General features: G+C 36.0%; 1 protein-coding gene across 1 annotated transcript in view; it reads right to left on the bottom strand.

Annotated features, from left to right (window-relative positions):
* CPLANE1 (ciliogenesis and planar polarity effector complex subunit 1) overlaps positions 1-18,375 on the bottom strand; it is a 71,811-nt gene extending 53,436 nt beyond the window's left edge. Inside the window, exons 1-17 of the mRNA XM_083353808.1 lie at positions 18,327-18,375; positions 16,250-16,380; positions 14,441-14,608; positions 13,375-13,510; positions 12,950-13,069; positions 12,311-12,537; positions 10,835-10,941; positions 9,615-9,771; positions 8,869-8,972; positions 8,587-8,769; positions 7,864-8,101; positions 6,525-6,680; positions 4,414-5,156; positions 3,408-3,619; positions 2,966-3,046; positions 1,301-1,465; positions 1-93 (exon numbers count right to left, since the gene is read on the bottom strand). The exon at positions 1-93 is cut by the window's left edge and continues 60 nt beyond it. Coding sequence (XP_083209934.1) covers positions 1-93; positions 1,301-1,465; positions 2,966-3,046; positions 3,408-3,619; positions 4,414-5,156; positions 6,525-6,680; positions 7,864-8,101; positions 8,587-8,769; positions 8,869-8,972; positions 9,615-9,771; positions 10,835-10,941; positions 12,311-12,537; positions 12,950-13,069; positions 13,375-13,510; positions 14,441-14,521 — 2,803 coding nt within the window. The 5' untranslated portion in view covers positions 14,522-14,608; positions 16,250-16,380; positions 18,327-18,375. The remainder of the gene's footprint in view (positions 94-1,300; positions 1,466-2,965; positions 3,047-3,407; positions 3,620-4,413; positions 5,157-6,524; positions 6,681-7,863; positions 8,102-8,586; positions 8,770-8,868; positions 8,973-9,614; positions 9,772-10,834; positions 10,942-12,310; positions 12,538-12,949; positions 13,070-13,374; positions 13,511-14,440; positions 14,609-16,249; positions 16,381-18,326) is intronic.
* Between the last annotated feature and the right edge of the window lie 1,153 nt (positions 18,376-19,528).

Genomic DNA, 19,528 nt, shown 5'->3' with positions numbered 1-19,528 from the left:
GCCCATTAGTGAAGTAGGCTGCCATGAATCGGGCCAAAGACTGAACCACTGCTAGAGCAGCTTCAGTGTGAACATCTTTTATCCATTCAGCATCTAAAATGAAAATCCAAAAAGTCTGGGGTAACTGAATGAAGTAAAAATCTCAAAATAAAGTTATTGCTACAGCATACAAGAATTCCTTGTCATTTCAGAAACAAAAGCCAAAGATTGCAATCTTATACTAATGTAGGTCTTAGTCTTACTGTTCTCAATGGAGCTTACTTCAAATAGAAATAATAACAACAATAATTTATTTGATGTAAGTGCTACCCAACTCCAGAATAATTCTTGGCAGCTGACAATAGAACAAGGAAAATAGAGTACACAATGAGTAAGAAAAGCAACAAAGAACCAGCAAAAATAAAATACAAAACTGTCAATTCTCCCAACAGCATAAACCTATACATTTTACAAGGGGCTTCAGCCAGCCTCACCATGGGCATGAGAGAACAGCCAGGACTTTAAGTCCCTCTGAAATGCTGAATCCCCTAAGCAGTGATATGCAAAATATTTTGAGTTGAACCATTTTAAATATCAAATATGTTGTTTTCATGCAAGGCAATCAGTGTACTTGGGAGAGAAAGGAGATGTAGCAGGTACACTGATATTCAACACAAGATAATAGCTATTTATTCTTAAGCCAGATTTGTAGGTAATATTTAAAAAGGAGTTTAAAAGCAACCAAATAAAAAAATGCATTATATAATTCAGAAAAATGTTCTATTATCCATACCAAAATGATGAACAAAGTATGTAGTGTAACAAAGTATAACACTGTAATAAAAATAACAAGTCTGCAACATTAAATAGTTAGCGATGACTCATTCAGGGAATGTTCAAAATGAGACTTATGGATGGTTCTCTAAGATGCAACCATCAAAGCATCCCAGTCACATGATTGCAATTTGGGTGCTTGGCAATTGGCTTGTAATTATGTTATGTTATTTTTTATGTTATTTTTATTTATATACTGCCCTTATGATCCCTGCAGTGCACCATGATCATGTGATCGCCATTTGTGACTTCTCAAAAAGCAAAGTAAATAAAGAAGCTAGCAGGAAGTTGCAAGTCATGGTCACATTACATTGTGTTTAATGACTGCAACTAGAACTGCTGGACTAAGATGGTGCAAACATTTTTCACTTTATGACCATGTTGCTTAGTAACTGAGTTGCTGTAACAATTACTGTCATTAACTGAGTAGTACCTGTATTATTATAAATAACTTGACTGATGAAAGAAGAATTCTACATTTACATACCTGTTGTAACATCTCGGTTTCTTACAGAAATTTGATTCTGTTTTAGAAGTTCATATACCAGATGATCACACAGACCCTGAGCCTCACTTACATTATAATGATACAGGTGGCAATATAAAATAGCAAGATAATATCGAGTTTGAAGGAAGGGTATTCTCTTTCTTCCTATATTTAGAAAGAAATAATTGGATAAAAGCTAAAAACATAAATCCGTGTTATATAAAAATAAACCCTATGCATATATGAGTGCAAATCTACTTCTCAGATCCATATTTATAAATGAAAACAGGAATACATGATGCAAATACAATTATTAGATTAGAATACATTTCATTTGAATCATTTGAGTAAACAGTAATTTAGACAAGAATAACTGAATTATTTTAAAACTTCAGTTCTTTTAACAGCCTTATTGCAAAGAGAAATTAGCACAGGCAAATTCTGTATGATAGTTTATAACTATTAAGCTTAACTTTTAATAATTTAATTGTGTTATTTTTACTTCTGGCTTTTTCTTAACTGCACCAAATACAGATTCTGTGTCTACATAGACCCAATAACAAGTGTGGGGTAGTTTTAGAAGCCTCCCATTCAGTTATATACCCATATTACCTTTATTTCTATTTTATACTATCTTTCTCTCTCCCTGTGAAGTTCTACCTTTCTCTCCAAGCAACATAACTACCACTTTAAGAGGCTATATAGGCAGAGTATGAAAGACAGATTAAAGAGAAAACGCTGTGGTAGGTTGACAAGCATACAACTATTCTGTGGAAGAGGACCCAAAACAATTGCTACGGTGATGATAGGAGTGAAAGGGAATTCTAAGGGGTGGGAGCGTAGGAAACATCACACACGAGGGACTTAAAGTCTGCATGCTGTAAGATTATTAGCTGAACTACACCACATTGACAATTTGTATACTTTTATCTTGCCTCGCTATGCTGGATGCAGGCCAAGAAGAGAGCTTGTGTTCCACCATGCAATTGTGGAACAGGAGCAGGATGAAAGGGTCAGATTGAAACTTGAAATAAAAAGAAATACCAAATTATTAGCTAAGGAATATGCTTCCACACACAATATCGGATGACTTGCACTAAAGAGTATTGAAGGAATTTGCTGAAGCTCAGTTAAGCTCACACCTTAATATGCAGGTAGTCCTTGCTCAAAGATGGTAATTGAAATTGGCAACTCTATTGCCTTATACCTTTTGTGCAATATCACCTTTTTAGATTATAAACAGAAAGAATTGTACTGGTTTACCATCACTGAACTACTATATGTACTTCCAAGGTAAAGAGAAAGACATAAAAGCTTTAAATCAGAGATGGACCACCTCTATTCCTTTGTCCGATGTCAAATGTCCTTTTGAAAGCCTTAAGAGCAACCTTCATTACAGACTGCTACTTGGGATAGAAACAATGATCACAGAAAAATGGGGAGCATAAAGAGTAAAAAAGGGTATAAGAATTAGAAAGACTTTGTTATCTACTTTGGGCTTTGGTCTCATTCACTTTTTTTTTCAACTCTACCTACCATGCCACTTCAAAGAGACTATCTTTGAGAGACTGAAAACAATGCCAGAAAAAAATGACCAACCATCTCTCTTTAAACAAGTAATTTTTGCAGGGAGGACTAACCCTAAAAATGGAACCAATATCATACCTTTTGCTTTTGTTTCCTGAAAAGCTCTCTCCCAAGCCTCCACAGACTTTTTATACGATCCTATCAGAAACTCCTCCTCACCTTAAAAACAAATTGAAATCTAGCATTTAAACTAATCTTAACCTTCAGACCAGTTTGCTTGAGATCAATAACCATGAATTATTTTGTTCTCACATAGATTACATAGAATGAGGGGAAAAAATTATCTGTATGAATAAGTTCACTGTGGGTATTGTCAGGAACCCATTTTGTTTTTCAGAATAGACACATGGGACCCTTTGTTGGATATCTCATCCCACTGAATACAGAATTTAACATCAAATCAGCCCCTTAAATTGTGTCAATTATTAGCATTGCAGGTGGTGGAGGATCAATTTCATATTTAAATGTATATATTTATGCAAGGTATATGAAGTGATGGTGGTTTCTTCAAGACACTAACCATTCACAGACTTGAGGTTCAGATGTTGTTCCAAGCTTTCTCCCAAAGACTGTAAGATTGCCTGTATATGACTTGCAAGTGCTTTGATCACTGGAATTTCCTGAGCAATTTGGATTTCAGTCATTGATTTATTTGAGTTATTCACTTTTCTGTTTAGTTGTGCCCAATACCAAATCACATGCTTATACAAGTGTCGCCAGATTACAGTTAACCTAAGTTTAAAAAGAATTAAACATATAACAAAGTCACAAATTAAAGAAAGCTATTGACTAATCCTTACATATTCCATTCAGAAGAAATCTTACACCATTATTTCAAAGGGAAATCACCAGGAAATCCAGGGCTACAAACCAGGCCCATAAATAATAATGGAATTTCACATTGTATTATAGCTATTATTATCAAATGATTCAAAGTGTAGATTGTACGAAGAAACAGTAGATCAGATATTCAGCTCATGCAAGATCACACCAACTGATTATGAACAATGGCATAACAGTCACCAAAATTAGTCACTGGAACATCTGTAAAAATATCATGTGACAGTAAGGAAAAATTGGTGGGAACACAAGAGTTGAAAAAGTAGTTGAAAATAAGGTTAAATATTGTGGGATTTCAGAATACAAACTGATAATGCCTTGTCTCATAATGCACAGATTTAATTGTGGTTGAAAAAAAGAAAGTGTGATACATAGGCAATACCAGGGAATAGTAAAATATTATAGAAGAGAAAGAACTGGAGAAGATCACAAAGTATTGAGATCTGCAAATTGATGTTGAAAGATTATGGCATAAATTGGCTCTGGTGGTTCCAGTGGTTATCAGCATCTAGTCTCATACTAAAATCTATTATAGGTGTTAAGAGACCAGAAGGGGTACCCAAACTCAAATTCTGTATTTTACTTGTCCCAGAATTCTTATTTACGATATTTTATTCATGATTCAAATTACATTATACATCAAAATAGTAAAATATTTAAAGTAATAATTTTTATACTAGAAATACCTTTTTTCCTGATTCTCAGTTCGATTTGCCATTGGAAGAGAACACGTTAGCACAGAATGTAATGCACAGTGCTTCTGGTGACTATTCCAATCCATGCTTTGAAACAGAGGCACATCAATAGAATCTAGTTCCACTTTATTATTACCACTCAGATCTGCTGGAACAACTTCATACTGTGGTATTTTTTTGGCATTTAAATAATGTATAACCATCTTCAGCAATGAGAAACCCCCCAAAAGATTAGTGGAGAAAAGGTTATCGTGTCGTTCTGCAAGTATGAGTTTTAAGGTCTGCATTGTGAATTTCATTAAATGCCCCAATGTTTGTCTGTGTTGATCTTCCCAACTTAGGACAGTCAAAAATTGTTGGAAACAGTTTAAGACACATTGTATCCATGACTGATTCTTGACAGGATGCTCTAATTCTTTAAGTTTCACATACTGGAGAATGTTAAAAAAGTGTACAATGCAACGAATGTTAAAATTTAATAATATGTCTTTTTCTTTTATACTTTTTGAAATGCTCACTCTCCAAGCGGCAATGAGATTTTTTTGAATATGGTTCAGTTCAAACAATAGGCCATCTTTTTTTCTCTCTGTTCCATCTATTGCATGAATTGTGTCAAACATTGATGCGAATTCCAGCTGGCCTTCATCACCTAAAGAGAAATCTGCTTTTTGGCTTCCCAAAATATATGAATTACTTTGAAAAAAAATGTCATCACTGGATTCTTCATTGCATTCCTATATTAAAAAAATGATATACATCTGAAAGATGCTTATTTGTGACACTTGTATCAGTAATAATTATACAAATATATACATACACACACACACACACACACATTTCTGTAAGTGCTGTCTACAAACTGTTGCCAGTGAGATATCTAAATCCTTTATGGGAAAGAAAAATAAATCGTATGTTGAAGAATGGAATGGAATCCATTCCATTAGTGGCCTTCTCTATTGTTAAGGAAATTTTAAGGATGGGAACAAATACTTTATGAATGTTAATTAAGTATCCAAAGCAAGACAGTCTCCGCAGGGCTTTGACTGTTAGCATGTGGATGGTGGGGGAGTAGATGAGTGTGCTTGTGTTATGCTTGTTGGATAAGTTTAATTTGGCCTTTTAAGCTATCACATTAATATGAATGAAAACGGGCAACAGTAGAAAAATTGGTAAAAATAAAGAGGGTTGGGCAAATATGCACAATTACAAAAAATAACCCTATTCAATTCACTTTTCTTATGCAGTGCTGTTCCACTGAGAGGAAGAAACAGTTCTGAATAAGTGGAAAAAGACTTTTTGCTCATTGATGAGAAAACCCCTGGAACTAAGTTCCAGAATAGTCTCCTAACTAAAAAAACAAAACCATAATCAAGATTTTCAGCCATATGAAAAGTTATTTATTATAAATAATTCAAGGTGGCGAACATTCCCAATATTCCTTCCTCCTCCTATTTTCCCCACAACAACAATCTTGTGAGATGAGTTGGGCTGAGAAGCAGTGAACAGCCCAAAATCACCTAGAGAGTTTTCATGCATAAAGTGGAGTGTCTTCTGGTTTCTAGCCTGATACCTTAATCACTACTAATCTGGCTCTATGGCCAGTTTGGCGTATGAATGTTTCGATATCTATTCAGCAAGATGTAAATGAATACTTAACTAAGGTAAAATGTTTGATATTTTTGTGCAGGTTCATTCTAAGTTAAAATTAAGGATCCAGTGTCACATAAATAGCCTTCTGAGCAGCAGGAGATGGTGAAGTTTTTTTAAAAGGAAGATTTATCCTTAGCAACAGAAGATCTCAAACGTAAAATACTACATTGATATCCTCCAAACAAATAAAATGGCCTTTCTAAATGACATTTTAATTCACATTACATTATTAATTTTTTTACTATGTATTCATTATGATTTGAAATTATTAACATTAATCATTCAATATTATAAAACAATCAGAATACCTGGAATAGTGATACTTCTTCGTTTAGTTCAGTGACTCCTTCTTCTTCTTGTAGAAATTACATTATTAATTTTTTTACTATGTATTCATTATGATTTGAAATTATTAACATTAATCATTCAATATTATAAAACAATCAGAATACCTGGAATAGTGATACTTCTTCGTTTAGTTCAGTGACTCCTTCTTCTTCTTGTAGAAACTTTGGAGTGCCAGAGAAAGTAGAAAGTTGATTTTCATATTGTAAGAGATTAGCTCTTAAAGAAGACAGTGACGGCAGTGGCTGCTTTTTCCCCTCAGACTACGGAAGAAAACAATATCACTCTTTTACTGTTAGCATCATTTAATTTTTTCTCTCTCCTCAATTTCTGAATGCAACAATTGAAGCAGATCCTGAAACTGGTGGCATGGTAGATCACAAAATATATGATTTATATGGGTTTGATCTTTCTGGCTATCAGCAACATAAAATACATACAGCATTAACCATGCAGAAATGGCAATATGGCCAGAAGAGTGAATAATCACAGCACTGCAAATAAAATTGAAAAAGTATTTTAAAATACGGTATTATTTAAAAATATCTGGCTAAATAAAACATTTTCCTATTTCTCTTAAAACAATAAAGTTAGGAACAAATGTACCCCTCCGGAAACATATTTTGTAACTGCTGTGCTCCGAACAAAATGGATATTTACCATGGAAATATTAACTTGGGTTTAGCCAACTAAACTCTTAGTAAATTATCCATTTGCAGGTATAAGAAAAATGGAATAGGTGGTAGTAACACCTGCAGAATAAAAATGGATTATGTACTCTTGTGATATTTATTTAAAAAGTATCAGTGAAACCACAGTCAACCCTTCACTTGCCAGACACTGTACTTTTTAGAAATTCTTATGAGATAAAAAGGCAGATTCATAATTTTTACCCTGTTATAATTCTCTATCTGAAATACCGTGCCATTTGGAATCTGGAAAATGCCTAATGAAATGTGGGTCATGAAGTATGGGCACAATCTATTTCTATGCTCAATAAAATGTCAGTATCAGATCATATGAAATGAACTGTAAGGCTTTTATCTGTTCCTGAAGAAGAAAAACAATTTGACTACATGATAGCAAGCATGAAATGAGTCTGAAACGTTAAGCAGGAGAATAAAGGGATGTATAGAAGAGAGCAACAGGAGACATTTTCAGAAGAAAAGAATACAGGTAATCCTTGACTTATGACCACAATCGAGTACAAAATTGCTGTTGATAAGCAAGACATTTAAATTAAGTGAGTTTTGCAGCATTTTATTACCTTTCTGGCCACAGTTATTAACTGCAGTGGTTAAGTTAGTAATATAGTTGTTAAGTTGCTAAAGAAACAAAAAAATATATTGTAAATGGCAACTGTTCTGTGGCTGTATTCAGAGGTCTATGGACTTTAATTGCAAACCAATATCATATTGTATTAGAAAATTAAGAAAGCAGTTGTACCTTGAATGTGATCAAATTGTGACGCAACTTTTCTAGTCTTTGGGCTGAATCAAGCAGCAATGACTTTGTATAGGTAGAAGGTGAAAACTCACTGGAAAATTTAAGGACTGTAACCATGTATCCATCAGAGGCAATGAGATAAGGCAAACTGGAGTGACATATTACAGAAAATCTCTGCCTCATGAAATCTCCTTCAGAAATTGATGAATCATTAGAATTCAAGAAAGAGTTCTGTGATCTAGCACAGAAGAATAAATCAACAAAACAGAAGATTAATGTACAATATCATAATGCAAAAATATTTATCTCACTTAAAAGATTTATCCATTCTCTTATATTAGGCTAAATCCCCACCCTGAATATGTTAAGCTGCACTCATAGGAAATGAGTAGAGATCCTTTAAAATGGAGCTAATCTTTCTTGCCAGTGCCATTTTTGTTGCCTGAGAATAAAAGAATAAGTGAAAAAATGAAATGTTTAAAATATGAATTCATCTTCGGCAAAGAAGAGACAGCTCACTTAATCCCTCTGGATTATCATGCTCACCAATTTTTATCTTTTATTTTATTGATTTTATTGTAATTTTTTGATTATTGTGAGCCAGCCAGTCATTGAGAGTTGAATAGCGTACAAGTTTAACAAATGATTATTATTATTAGAAAATATATGGAAGGAAAACATAAAGTTCAGATAATTTTTTAAACCTCTGTTTTATTATCTCACCTGTGTATTATTAATGGATGTAGAGGAATGAATTCTGCTGGTCCAAATTCTATAGAGCAGCCATAAGTAATTAAAGTCATCAATTCACCCAAGCATGTCAGTATGATCAGAGATCCACGTTTTAACATGCAAACCAAAAACAGACTATCAGGAGTCCAGCTCATGTCAGAAATCCAGTAAGACCTTCAACAATACAAGAACACTTTCAGGAACATGCAACTGAAATACTCACACTGGATTTCAAAATATCCTCTGGGGAAAAAAAGCTGATTTCATACTGACCGTATTAATTTGGATGGAATTTTGGGATTCTTGCTACCACAACCTTTAAGACTCCCTGAAGTAGTAATAAAATTCTTAGTGCTCATAAACATAATTTGAGTTCCCTATTATAGAAGAAACAGGAAAAGGAAAATATATTTAATATGAACAAAATACCGGGATAAAATTTAACTGTTAATGCCTCATGTGTCCTTATCTTTTTTAAAATTGATCCTCCTTTTATAAATTATTTATGGAACATAAATGCTGATTCTGGACAGGATACAAAATTACTCTCTGTTCCTTGATTACATTGCAAGTCTCTTTGATGAACATAATTTTAAACTTTAAGACTTTGAAAGAGTAAGATTAAAGATTGCACTGCCAGAAGGAAGTGTTCCCCCATCCCCCTCCTGGAAAGCAGTAGCATATTCTTTTAATAGGAGGAATTATATCAAGTAGAACTGAAGACTGGGTGGGTGGGATGTTTTTCCTTAAAAATGGGCGGAGGTAGGGGTGACTTACCAGTTTACAGGGATTTCCCTTTTTTATTCTATAGCTTTGCATGCCAGATAGGTTCTGTGATCATATATAAATGTAGAAAGTGATGGTTGCCAAGAATTGAAAGGGGAAGGCAATTACATTCTAGGCATCTTCTTCTACCAGGGTGATACTGGATGTATTCAAAGTAGTTTACACAGCCAAACTTAATAAAGGGCACAATATTAATAAAGTCACTTTCTTCATTACGCTTTTAACATTGGTACCTGTAGATCCTTTTGATTGAGAGCTATTGCTAGTACAAGTCCATCATGTGAGTATTCAGTAAGCAAAGCACCTCTTGACTTCACGGATTCACAAGAGGGAGCCAACTTCAGCAGAGAGCATGTTTGTTGTGTCCAATGTATTTGACATGGAACAGAGCTACATGGAATGAAGAAAAAAGTGCATATTACAGGAAAAATGGAAAATAACATCTGGAACCAGCTGCCGGTGGAGCTGAGGACTGCCCCCGACCTCCGATCATTCCGCCGGGGCCTGAAGACCTGGCTCTTTGAGCTCTCGGGCCCAGACTGAGGAGGAATTTTTAATTTGGGGTTCTTTTTAACTGACTTCAGGGTTAATTTAATATTTTTAATTTGGTTCTTAATTTTTGTATTTTGGTTTTTTTTAATTCCCTGTAAACCGCCCTGAGTCCTCAGGGAATAGGGCGGTATATAAATATAACTAACTAACTAAATAAATAAATAAATAAAATAATTTTATTGATGTACAGAGTCAAAAAAATTTTTTTGGAAAAAATGCAGAGGATGTTATTAGACATGAACTACAAATAATTTAACCCGCCTGCTTCACACCCCATTTCTTTAGCAACAGTGTCTGATTCTTTGAAATTTAAAGTTGTTAGTTGAGCTATGCAGTTGAAAAATAGTGAATGAGATGCCATGTTAGTCCAAGGCTTCACTTAAGCTCCTTCTATCTCATCTACTGCATATTATGGTTTAGTGTAATATCCATCTTAGTTTGTGGAAGTTATTAGCAATTTTTAGCAAGGAATCATAATATTCTCTCTCTCTCTCTATCTATCTATATGTTAAGTATTTGTCAAGGCTTTTGAATGCACCCTGCTAATTAACTCTTTCTTTCCTGCTTTGGCCTGACCCAAGGCTATCCACAGGATATAGTCAACTTATGACAACTCATTATTTGTGTGTGTTTTGTGTGTGTGTGTGTGTGTGTGTGTGTGTGTATATATATATATATATATATATATATATATATATATATATATATATATACATATATATATACATATATATATATATATACATACATATATATATATGTGTATGTATATGTATATGTGTGTATATGTGTGTGTGTACACATATGTACACAAATGACATTTTCATTAATAAACTGATATGCATCTTATTAAATATCTGATATAAACATCTGCATTTAAAAATCAGAATATTTGTTTTACCTTGCATTTTTTAAACCGTTCTCCTGCCATTTGATCTTCAAAAATATCAGCACCAGTTGGGCCTCAGAATAAAATGCAAAAGAACCCAAGCAACATTCTCCCAATATCTGTCAATGAATCAACATTTTTGAATAACTCACTTAAAATAACTACATATATATTTAAATGTATATGATAATTATTCATATTTTACCATGTGGTCAGCAATTAAGATGTTATAAAAGACTTAATCATTTCCGTATTAACCCACAGAAATTTAAACTGCAGTTACAATGAACTATTTTGCATATGCAATATTATGATTTGGATTCTAAGCTCTACTGTGTTGTCTGGAAAGAGACATGCACAAAACATAGCAGAAACTGCAATATATTGCCACTGCATGCAAACATGCCAGCGCAAATAGGTAAGACCAAGATGTTGAGTATTAAATATGTTCTAAAGAGGAGCTATAAAAAAGTATTGCAAGATAGAAGACTCCCTATTCATGATCCCAGTCATTCAATTTTATCCATTCCTGAACAATGCCAGGATTCAGCTTACCGTATATACAGGTAATCTTCAATTTATTACCGTAATTCTTCCTAGAATTATAGTTCTTAAGTAGTGCCAAGCTGAGCATTAAATTATCAACCCAATTTTACAATACTTTTTTCCAGTGATTGTTAAGTGTATGTGTGAGACAGGTTTTAAGAGAACAAAGTGGTTGTTAAATGATCCTACTCTTTGTAATGGGATTTTTTTTGCCAAAAACAGGAAGTAAAAGCTGTTTTCTGGCCAAAATAAAGGGTTGTAAATCAAGGTCACATGTCCATGGAATGCTGCAAACAGCTGTGAATGTGGGCTGCCTGTTAAGCACCCAAATGTAATCATGTGACCATGAGTGTCAGCCACTGGAACTTTCAATCCAAGTTGTAAGTATTTGGGGGGTCCATTGTAACTTCAAATAGTTACTAAGCTAGTCATTAACCAAGGACTACCTGTATTCTGTACAAGCCCATGCTAAAAATTTTTAACTGACATATTATGAAAAATGTGCTACTCATGAATAAGCCAACCCATCTCTTTCATGGTATTTTGGTTAAAAACTCAAGGGTCAGCTTATCTGCCAATGGGCTTTCACATGAATATATATGGAAACACATATACTTTTAACAAGTATTACCATATATATTAGCTGATAAGACCATCCCTGAAATAAGCAAAACCTGATATTTTGGTACTTAAAATTCTTGGTTTATCCAGAAGTTTGTACTTGAGGGTGGCAGGTCTGGCTGCATAAGCAGCATAATTCTCAGTCTGATTATGAGGAATACAGGCAACAGCCACAGATTCAATATAAAAACAAGTATTTACTTCAGATAAACACACAATAGACTTCAACAATAACCAGAATTACATGGCTGTATAACAAAAGTCACTACATATTTGGAAAATACTTGATTGTCAATAAATGAGATGTATTTTATATTTTACCTCATTTTCAACAAAATCAACACTAACTACAGTTTCCTTCTCTTCGATGGCTGGTAACACAATTGAAGCTTCAGGAATAATTTGGGACCACTGTCCCATTGCAGAAATTTGGAAAGGTGTTGCTTTTGATTCTATGCTTTCCCACAATAAGACACAGACATCTTGAGTAGCAAGAAGTATTTTATTTCCATTGCCGGAAACACGTAAGCATAACCTCAAGGAATGTTCTAGAAAATAATGTAGTGTTAGAATTATTCAGTTCTTCTAAATCTACTCAAAATATTTACTTAAATTATGACAATAAAACGCATGCTATCACAAGCAAATATAGTTTCTTGTATGAAATCAGGTAGTAGAATAAAGAATTTGTATGTTTTATCATGTTTTTTACTGCAATAATAAGCAATACACTTTTATTTGTGGTAATAGCCTCAAGAAGCATACATTATAGATACTAATGTATCATTGGCATATGATAAATAATTAGGAGCCTTGATATTTACGAAAAATACTATAAGAAAAATGACAAATTTTAAACTACAGCTTAATATTTTTTTAAAAAAAAAATGAGTTTTTTTATAAAAAAGATGAAAATGAAAGAATATTTTTTTGACAATTATATTGGTTGAACAATCATACCTTGCACTGCCATAGCAACTTTTTTAGATTCCTCTATGGGTGGAACAGTTTTTATAATGTCCTGATCCTTGTTCCAAAGAAATAGCTCTCCTGTTTTAAGCATTCCTGCCAACCAAGCTCCTATGTGAAAAAGATTAAAGTGCATCAATTTGGAATGTGATCTGATATGCACATACACTTAAATGCACTATAAGCTTCACTCTTTTCAATGAGACTCCCTCCAGTTAAATGTATATTCAATTAAGGTCTACTATTCCAACTACATGAATAATTTTATGTCATAATATATTTATGACCAGAAAATGGGTTAATTTACATCCGAAACAAGTGAAGAACTGCTGACTTTCGCTATTAGAAATTTCTTTACATTATAAAAAAACAGAACATACACTTAGGTAGAAAGAATTGATACTGTAATACTTAACCATTTCTTGAGGTTGATAATACAATAACATTCTTCAGAAAAGTCTGTAATTGTGGAATCTTTTTTTTTGTCTTTCCAGAAAGCAGATTAATTTCCTGTATGTTTTTGTCATCCAATAGAAAAACGGCCTCTTTTTGCTATTAAAAGAAGTATCAGTCTTTTATTTATATAATACTTTTTTTCTTGCTAATGAATATCTGGATTAATTCAAGAATCCTGCTAGTATTATAATAAATAAATAAAAGTAAAAAATTAAATGACATAATACTTGATTCAGAAACTCTTTTCTTGACCCTTCCACAAAGATAAATGTTCCCTGAAAACAAGACTATTCTGCTGTTCAATTTTTTTTTTTGCAGCAAAATGATCTGATACGGAATTTTAGTAATAATTAAGATTTATAAGATATCCAAATCAGAGAGTTAGTTTAAAGTTTACAATTAAAAACTCAAAAGAACAAATACTTAAGGAGAGTATATAAAAAGCAATTTCAACCATCCCACATTGATTATCACTGATTCAGTTATAAAATGCCACAGTACAAAAGCCAGGTTTGAACAAATACGGTATGTTTTATTTTAAAATAGCAGATACTTAAAAATATAGTGAATAAAAAAACTTTTCAAGCATCGTATGAATAAAATGTAAAAATAACACGATAGTATTGCATTTTAAAATATCCTGAATGAAATAACTTCAAAAATTAAATAAACTGCAATAACAAAATTAGCATATGAATCCGAGATTGAACTGAAAAATTCTGTTCTGCCAAAGAACTTTATCTTAAGTTAATAAAACAAAAGTTTAGATAAGAATGCTTTACGTTAAGAAAAAATCAAACTTTTGGATATTCAATGTTTTTCTAAAGCAAAGTAGATATTTGAACCTTCAATGATGCATTTTTCAACTGCTCAGACAGTATTTATTGTAATTCCTAATGATTTATATTGATTATTGCTGTTACTATATTACCCAGATTTGCACAATGATCTGAAGTTATGCCAGTAAGATTTAATTTTTGGAGGAATGTACCTTTAATGTACAATAATATAAAAAAATATAATTACCTCTCCCAGCCAGGTGATTCGAGGCCATGGCTTCTTCTGTTTGATACATGTAGAGGCTAGTACCTCTAATTTCATTTTCATGATTATTAAAACATATGAGAATCCATAAAATTTATCAAAGTTTAAATAGCTTTTAAATGGTTCCTTAAGGAAAATTCAACAGCATCTCTGCAAAACAATTTAAAGTGCTTAACTATTGACATAATTAAACCAGAGATATAATTTCCATGTGTTCTTATATTATCATTATTTCAACACCAGATACTAGAAGGCCTGTCAAATAGGCTTTCAGATAGCATCTCAATTCAAAACACCAGCAAACAGGTTCAATGCACTGTCTCAACTTGCATAATTGAATCCCTCTAATGGACCTTTTGCTTTACTGGAAAATGATAGGCACCTGAGCATGCACAGAAGAGTTTTGCCATCTGGATAAAAGCAGAGCAGCTGCTCAGGCCTGCTGCTTTAAAGGGTACTTGTTCAAAGATTTCTCAAAGCCAGGCAGACTTTTGAATAACTGCATAGTCTAGGGATCACTGATTCATGAGGATTACAGGATAAATCAATGATAGCCACCTTGTGCAAAAATTTAACAGGTCCAAGATTATATCAATGAAACTATGCACAAGTTAAAGATATACAAGTCCCCCTTCATTCAACTTCACTGGATGATCCCAAAATCTAGTTTTAGTGATAATAGAAAAAAACACTGTCTACATGAAGCATACATATATAAACATGTACTGCTTCTGTCTTACTTTCCATTTTTCCAAGTTAAAAGCCCTAAACCTCATAATCACCCCTGTCATTCTTGTTGCCCAATTTTGCAATTTGTTCAGCTTTTCTGAGATAAGATAATCCAGGTATGATCATACTTGAAGGCTTATACATTGATATGATATTGGCAGCATCTCTTTTGGTCCTTGTTCAATTGCCTCCAACATAAAATATATATTTTTAAGAGCTGTACCCTGTTCTTCAACAAACTGCCCATTACAATCCTAAGATCTTTCTCATTACTCGGTAATGAGTAAAGGTAAAGGTAAAGGTTCCCCCGCACATGTGTGCTAGTCATTTCCAACTCTAGGGGCCGGTGCTCATCTCCATTTCAAAACCAAAGAGCCAGTGCTTGACCGAGGACGTCTCCGTGGTCATGTGGCCGGCATGACTAGACACCAAAGATGCATGGAACGCTGTTACCTTCCCACCGTAGTGGTCCCTATTTTTCTACTGCATTTTTACGTGCTTTCGAACTGCTAGGTTAGCAGAAGCTGGGACGAGTAACAGGCACTCACTCTGTTACGTGGCACTCGGGATTCGACGCGCCAAACTGCCGAACTTCTGATTGAGAAGCTCAGCGTCCTAACCCACTGAGCCACCGCGTCCCTTAATTAGTAATAATCTCTAATAATCAGTTATAATCCTATTCCAACACTATCAGAACATAAACTTGTGACATTCAGTGTCAGAAGATGTGTCAATGATCATGGATTTAGAAAGCTTTAAAGGGAAATGTGTCAAGTTCATGGAGGTTTTTAGAGTAGTGTGAAATACCTGAGTTACTTCACAATATATATTACTACAAAAATCCAGTTTTTAGATTGTTAAAACAGCAGCATATCTGTATGACTCCTGTAAAAGCTCTTCTCAGCTGATTTTGCAGGTATGTACATGCAGACCTATTTTGCTTGTGATCCTATGCAAACAATTTGAATTGTTTCTGAAGCACTTGAGAAGTACTTCATTTAACATATAGAAATTTCACATAATTTTAAAGTCCAGACCGTAAGTATATTGGCTAAACTGTACCTCCTGTATGAAGCAACCATGCCTTTAACGTTCCATAAAGCATTTTGGCTGGTAAGAATCAGGATGCCTTCCTAGATGAAGCTCTTTCTGATCAGACTGGATTCTTCTTGATTTCCAGAACCATTGTTAACCTGTTGCATATACAAAAATAACTTATTTACTCTCATTTGTATCATTGCCCATCTTACATAAAGTGACACTGGGAGATGTACATGGTAATAATCAAAAATATATGAAAACCATTAAAACAAGCAATTTAAGATAAAAACAAAACAGAAGGAAAACATACAAAGAGGGCATTCCATTAGCTGTTCTACAACCATCTAAAAGGTTCTACTCTACTCACAGGATCCCTATGCTAGCTGACAAATGCTGTTTTAAGGGCCTTTTTGTTATTATTTATTGATTTATTTGATACTTGTATATCACCTCATCAATACACAAAGTAATTTGATAGTTGTAAAAACCGTATCATCAAAGCACAATATGACATCAAAAATACCATGGATGGAAACTAATCAAGGAGAGAAGCAACCTGGAATTAAGGAGAAACAGTGAGGACAACTGACCAATGGAACAGCTTGCCGTCAGAAGTTGTGGGTGCTTCATCAATGGAGTTAAGAAGAGACTGGACAACCACTTGTCTCAAATGATATAGGATCTCCTGCTTGAGCAGGAGATTGAACTAGAAGACCAAGGTTTCTTCCAGATCTATTCTGATTATTATTTAATTAAAAACAAATACTACCATCAGCCCAACTGTTTGTCAAACTCAATTTCATTGAGGGCCGCATCAGCATTGCAGTTGCCCTCAGGGGGCCGGGTGGGTATGGCCAGGGTGGGCGTGGCCTACTGGGTGGGCGTGGCTAGAGTGCGTATGGCCTACTGGGTGGGCGTGGCCAGCTCTACATCGTTCGCATCAAGGGTGCCTATGAAGGCCTGGGCAGGAATGGGACAGATCTGAGGGTCTCTGGCAGAAGGAGGGTCTCTGGCCAGGGCCAAGGCAGTGGGGGCCGTTCCCTCACAGTTTCCAGGATGGCTTCGCGGGCCGCATGAAACCACTTCCCGGGCCGGATGTGGCCCCTGGGCCTTGTGTTTGACATGTCTGGTTTACAGTAACTAGTCTTGAACCTTGTGATCTCAAGAGAAAGGCACTGATGTAAATGACCAATTAAATGAAGTTAACTCAGAAAAGTAGCTCAGAGTGACATACATGGCTGTTCTCTCCCCTGCACAAAATGACAATTTCCACCCAGGCAGCTGAACTTAACACCTGACTACAGCATCTAGTTGACTATGGGTGTCCTAAAAAAGCCACACAGTATTCATCCCTGGCTGACCGGAGACCACCAGGAAATCCAAGACTATCTGAGAAGTAAAGTATCCCAGGAGGCAATGAGATGCTACTTCTATAATATTGCTTTAAAAAAAACACAACTCACATGACCATGGCATCACAAAGAACTGCCCTGGGTTCACGAGAGAGGACTTGGAGAATACTCCAATCTTAATGATGCTTCAAAGCACACTCCTGCCCACGTTCTCTCTAGTTTCACTGTGTTAAAAAGCCACGTGACTTCCAGAGCAGTAAAAAATATAAATCTATTTAATGCCCCCCCCCTCACATCTCTTGCTCCTCGGATGACTCGCACAGGATCCCCAGGCTGGCAAAGCCAATGGGAACCGTGGTGCAACAGATGCGAAGGAGGGCTCCAGGATGGATGGATCCTACGGGAACCGCAGCCCTCCCTCTGCCACCCGCCTTCTCCTCTTTATGCCTTAAGGCAGGGGTCTTCAAACTTGGCCCTTTTATGACTTGTGGACTTCAACTCCCAGAATTCCTCAGCCAGCTGGCTGAGGAATTCTGGGAGTTGAAGTCCACAAGTCATAAAAGGGCCAAGTTTGAAGACCCCTGCCTTAAGGGCTGCTTTGCAACCGGGGCGCGTCCCTCAGGCTTCGTGCAGGAGCAGCTTGGCTGTCGTGCTGCCTCCTTTTCTTGGCCCAGCAATCGCTCGCCGCCGACGCCAGATCCCGCCTAAAGACAGAACGGAAAAGAGCCAGGCGCCCCTTTACTCACCGCTCCCAGACTCAGCCCAACGGTTTTCCTTGCCAGGACCCAAGTTGCCAGCCGAAGGGAGGAGCGCGAATACTACGCATGCGCCCCATGCAGCCCGTTCCAATGGGAAACAGGGAAGCCCCGCCCCGAACGCAGCGGAGGCGTCTCGTTCAGCGCCTCTTCACCGGAGTCGAGTCCGGGTCTTGGCGGTTAGGGATTTCGTTGCCGAAGCGAGGCTTGGGCTTCCGCGTATATTCGAATTCAGAACTGTCCCACATATCGGACTTTTTAACGAATTCATCCAGCGGTACCCAGCAGCCGCTGGTTGAACTCAAGAAGCTAAGCAGGAGATTAGACGGAGAAGTTGGGGGGGAAAAGAAAGTCCTAGGGCAGGGGTAGGCAAGCTCGGCTCTTTTATGACTCATGGACTTCAACTCCCAGAATTCCTGAGCCAGCTTGGCTGGCTCAGGAATTCTGGGAGTTGAAGTCCATGAGTCATAAAAGAGCCGAGCTTGCCTCCCCCTATCCTAGGGAAAGGAGGAACTGCTTCCAGATGACTGCCAAGAGAACTAATGAATTTGTTCCTTCAAAGCCACAACTTGACTTGAGGGAGTCTTAATCTTAAAGCAGTTCATCACTGCCAGCAGTCGCAGCACAGAGTACTGGCTGACTAGGGTGTGCTTAGTATTTGGATGGGGGACCACCAGGAAAGCTGAACAGTGTACACTGGGGAAAAAAAACCCCACAACCAAACAAAAATCCTTCCATATTATTGTCGTGGTGGGGGAAGAGAGAGAGAGAGAGAGGGAAGAAGGAAGGAAGGGAAAGAAAGAAAAAAGAAAGATGGATGCAGAGATGTGCACGAATTTATTGGTAGTTGAGCACAACTAGTGCGTATAGTCAAGGCTATGGTCTTCCCAGTTGCAATGTATGGCAGTGAAAGTTGGACCATAAAAAAGGCTGAGCGCCAAAGAATTGAGGCCTTTGAACTGTGGTGCTGGAGAAGACTCCTGCGAGTCCCTTGGACTGCAAGGCGATCAAACCGGTCAGTCCTAGAGGAGATCAACCCTGACTGCTCTTTAGAAGGCCAGATCCTGAAGCTAAAACTCAAATACTTTGGCCACCTAATGACAAGGAAGAACTCACTGAAGAAGAGCCTAATGCTGGGAAAGATTGAGGGCAATAGAAGAAGGGGACAACAGAGAATGAGGTGGCTGGATGGA

Source organism: Vipera ursinii (genome assembly GCF_947247035.1).
Source record: "Vipera ursinii genome assembly, chromosome: 2".
Taxonomy (NCBI): Eukaryota; Metazoa; Chordata; class Lepidosauria; order Squamata; family Viperidae; genus Vipera; species Vipera ursinii.
This window is presented reverse-complemented; position numbering and strand designations above follow the sequence as displayed.